The sequence below is a fragment of the Anarhichas minor genome, unplaced genomic scaffold (genome assembly GCF_050575085.1).
Source record: "Anarhichas minor isolate MPS153535 unplaced genomic scaffold, ASM5057508v1 ptg000003l, whole genome shotgun sequence".
Taxonomy (NCBI): Eukaryota; Metazoa; Chordata; class Actinopteri; order Perciformes; family Anarhichadidae; genus Anarhichas; species Anarhichas minor.
Window position 1 is genome coordinate 12185736 of NW_027466449.1, and position 4608 is coordinate 12190343.

General features: G+C 40.1%; 1 protein-coding gene across 1 annotated transcript; it reads right to left on the reverse strand.

The window, feature by feature from the left end:
* Positions 1 to 240: 240 nt before the first annotated feature.
* LOC142960661 (putative N-acetyltransferase camello) lies at positions 241 to 1549 on the reverse strand. Its single transcript, XM_076102615.1, has 2 exons — positions 1531 to 1549; positions 241 to 992 (listed from the first exon to the last, which is right to left on the reverse strand). Exons 1-2 carry the CDS (start codon positions 1547 to 1549, stop codon positions 241 to 243), a joined length of 771 nt encoding a protein of 256 aa, XP_075958730.1.
* Between the last annotated feature and the right edge of the window lie 3059 nt (positions 1550 to 4608).

Sequence of the window (4608 nt, forward strand, 5' to 3'; positions counted from 1 at the left end):
AATACATCAAGGCAAGAAGAAATACAAGGAAACTGAGGTGATTAATGCTGCTTTGTTAAAAAAAACATGACATTTAATGTATCTTTTTCAAACTACCATGATAACCAGCTGGAGATATGAGCGACGGAATATCACTCAACAGAAAGATTTGTGCATTAAATCAGACAAGAAGCATAATTTAACTGATATTTTCTTAATGTACAGTGGAGGGTTGCGTCAGGTTTAGAGGTCTAACATTCATCAAAAAAACTTCTCCATTCGCATCACATTTATTCTGGCCAGTTTGGAGAACCAGCGATTAGCGTGCGTGTCGCTGTGGGATGCAGTTTGAACAAAACCAAATTTTTGGTACAGGGAAATGGCAGCCGTCTGTGGCGAGCTGACGTCCAGAACAAGGCGGCCGTATCCCCGCTCTTTGCAGAAATCAAGGGCCGTCCTCGTCAACTGTGAACCCAGGTTTTTGCGGCGCCACGGAAACACCACAACCATGTGGGACATCTCGCCGTAACTCCCATCACCAGCATCTTGGGTAAACTCTGAGCCTCCTCCCATCGCTCCTCCGTTCCGGTCATCGAACCGCTCCCCTTCCTCCCCTCCCGCTTTCCCCGTCACCGCCACCATCCCCACCACCTTGGACTGGCCGTTGGCGTCTGCCTCTGCCACCCAGAAACCGTTATCTGGGTTTTCCAGGTAGTTGGCTCGAATGTCAGCCATGTCTGCGCTCAGCTTCCTCCTCACGTAGCTGTCGTAGATCTCGTGGCAGCAGTAATAAATGAGGCCAGCCCATGCACTGCCAAAGAGCAAAGCTTGGAAGTAGGAGCTGCCTCCAAGAACATAACCAGCCATGGAAATGCTCAGAGCAACGCCAATGTGGTCTGGGTGGCTCATGGCCTTGAAGAAAGCCGGGTAAACATGTTCACGTATCCCGTCGCAAAAGAGCGACATGACCACATGTTGATCTGAGGGTCTATATTCCCTGATGGAGAATTGAACTGTATGTTTAAGAGGGAGACAAGGAAAGAGAGAGAATGAGAGCTCAGTGAGACTAATCTGCCTCTTGTTGCAATAGGAAATTCCTGCTGGATTTTACAAAGGGCTCAATACGCTCACATAACTTGTTGTTGAGAAGAAAACAAATAATCAATACACCTCTTACAGGATCTAAACCTTTTCATTTCTGATTTAACTCTATTCCGCATGAGCATAAAGCCCGGCACTTGCACAGGACAACCCGAGGAGAAAACCATAATCACATTATTGAAGCATTGTTTCTCTTAAGATTTCAAGAGTGAGAAGCAAAACAATTAAGTCTCAAAAGTGCCAAAGAATGAAAATCAGAGCGAGGTGAACAAACTGACGAAACAAATGAAAGGTCTTCAGTGAAAATATGTTATGTGTCATCTAGACATGTAAGTAGTGCCATTCATTAACACCCTAGCTGTCTTATTAGATCTCTTGTTCGTAATCAACTTGACTACTTGAAAAGAAAAAAAGGAATAAAATATTAACATAATCAGAACATCAACTTACAGTTATTTTTCTGGGCCATGCCGACTCTTTCCCCCTCGTCTTTCGCTCACTCTGAAGGACTTAACGCTGCTGCTCCCCCTGAACGTAAGCTACAGATTGTGATAATCAGCCATTCACAAAAGGGGTTGAAATTAGCCTGAACATGAGCACCCACCACATGAACACACACACACACACACACACACACACACACACAAATAAAACTTTTGGACCTTACACCACTTTGAAGTACAACTGCTTCTGATTGTTAAAATGATTGATTATAATAGAAATTGAACAGTGAGATTGAAATAACGGTGATTTGTGGGAGCATGTTTTCAGTTTAATTGAAATGAATCAGTGTTGCTTTGATTATGAAACGTAAAGTATATATTAAAAAACTTAATTAGCTTAGTCAACAGAGTAAAGAACTCTATCATGGATTTCTCAAGGAGGATGAGCACCACCGATCCTGAATATATTAAGTCAGAATACTGAGCAGAATGAGAATTCTGTGCTCTTTCGAGCATATAGATATTTCCGAGAATAAAATGTTCTTATTAACCTCTTTTTTGGGTGCTTCAGTTTTGGTGTCGTTCTCTCAGGAAACTGCTGTGGATCTCCACACGGCCTCTTCCCCCGGAACATAAGGTGAAAGTAAAATTAATATTGTCGAGGCCCCTGACATAAAAAGCGTCCTATGGCGTCAGTGACAGTGGCTTGTGCAATAACCCGGTGGCCCTTCTGACATGATTAAATTTCCTTGACAGGAGAAGGGCCTTTCCACCTGTTTAAATCAATAGCGCTGCCTCATGAATCTGAGAGCGATAGAAGGTCAAGCAACTCTGGAAGTTTCTCAAACCATTCTTACAGCCGTAATTCTGGATTGTGCAGCCCATAAGTGAAACCCCCTTTGAAAACCACTATACACATTTTGTATATTGCTTCTTCTGTTTACACATAAAGGGCTGTATGATCAAACTAAAATCATAAGCTCCTCTCAGACATGAACCCGTTTAAATAAATGTGATGGTAATTTGACATTTTTACTGTGAATTCACATTGGGAATCTTACGAAATTCGACAAAGTAATATTTCCATAACACGTCTCAATTGAACGTCAGATTAGCACAAGGTTAAATACATTGAGTGATTTCAAACACACAAAAGGGAGTGGAGCACGCTGATTGATTTGCAGAATTTAACTGTGCAAACGGACTGAAGTTTCAACACTGTGTTCGTCAGGGTCAGAAAGTCCTTGATATCCTATTGAGAGATTGCTGTCCTTGAGTTTACAGACACCTGATTCAGCTGCATGGGGCTGGAAGATGTGCGGAGAACCCAGTTCTCTAAAATGCACATCCCTTTGGCCTAAATAAGGCACAAAACAGAAATACGTGGGAGATTATTTTTAAGTCGAATCAGTCTATGAAATCAGTTTTTCCCAATGCCGCGCAGAGAAAGAAATGTGCTAAAAAAAACCTTGTATAACCTCAATAATAATCAGACCAGCTGTCTCCCTCCTTGTATTTTCAGAGTAGCCTAAAACAACATCCAGCAATAGAAAACACAGCATCTTGGCAATAAACAAAATAATTTAACTTCTTAAAAAACAACATTAAAGGCTTGTCACTTTATGCTTGTGCACTGTCAGACTTTATTAAGAATTCTGTAATAAACGAACAACAACATAACTTTTTAAATCCATCAGTACTGCAGCCTGAGAGAAAACAGAAAGCCCCCGTATACCTACATATGGTCTTTACTTAGTTCTTTTTATAGACACAGTGATTAGGAACACTTACTGCATGTAAAATTCACATGTGTCTTGTTTGGTTTGTTGCACAATTAGCGTACTGTTGTTAGCATGTTGTTGTTGTTGTTAGCTGTTAGGTCTCTGCGCCGCAGTACCCGACAAAGGCAGGATGCAGCATGGAGGTCCCTCCATTTTTAGGTTCATATAATATACCCGAATTCACTAATATGTAGGATATTACTGTAGACATTATTGTAATCTTATGTTGCAATGTCTGCTGTCACAAGTTAACATTAGTTTCAGAAAGTGTATCATCAGCCATTGTTGCTAACCGTTACCGTTAGCTGGTCTTATTAGATGTCCCTCAGTAATCCTGAACACAAAAATGGTGAAAAACTGTCAAAAATCACTAATTCAGTACTATATAGCTCAGTCTTTTTACATGTTTTCAGCAATTGTTCTTTAACATGTATAATGGGTTTACAAATATCAAATTTTACTTTATGCTGACTTATAGACAGACTGCTTGCTATTGGCAGGAAAATAAAGGTGACATTAAGATAAATATATCTATGATATCACTGAAAGGTGTTTGGCTTTTAACACTAAAATTATAAATCAGTACAGCAAACAATAGATGATGAAGCACTGAGATAATACAATCATGTCAAAGGCATTCTGTCCCATCACAATTACTTTGAAAGAAAACAAGTTATGACCATTACTTGTAAATTTTAAGTACAAGCTGTTGCTTTAATCAATTCATACTTGAACATCATGAACATGTTCAAATATGATTAATACTTCATCACAGGCGATATTGATTTCACTTGATAAAAGTAGCTAAAAGTGCTTAAGAGTTGATTGCGCTAGGCCTTGAAAGAAAAAGTCACAGGAAAAAAAGGTTAAAGTTGCCCTGGAAACAAACCACTGAAGGCAAACTGCATGCTCCACTTCTTAATGGGCCCACGAGTGCCCAATGAATTGCATTTTTATTCATGGCCATGTACTTGCAAAAGGATTGTAGGGGAAAGAGCCTGTTCGGTATGCTTGTCATAGAGTTACGACATTAAGGGATTAAACCATTACATTATTGAGTTTTCCCCCACATACGTATCCGGTGACTAGCCAGCATTCGAACGCACCTCAGACAACTTTATTTCCAATCCACTGCCTCTTCAGAAACTCTGAATTGAATCTGAATTTCCTTGCGGCTTTGCGTACCTCCAAAGTGCATATACAGAGCTGAAACACTCCCCAGTGATTTCTATTTAGTTCCAGATGTCTTTCATTATTATAGTAATGCATTTGCTCATGTATAGAATATATGTTTGATATGTATT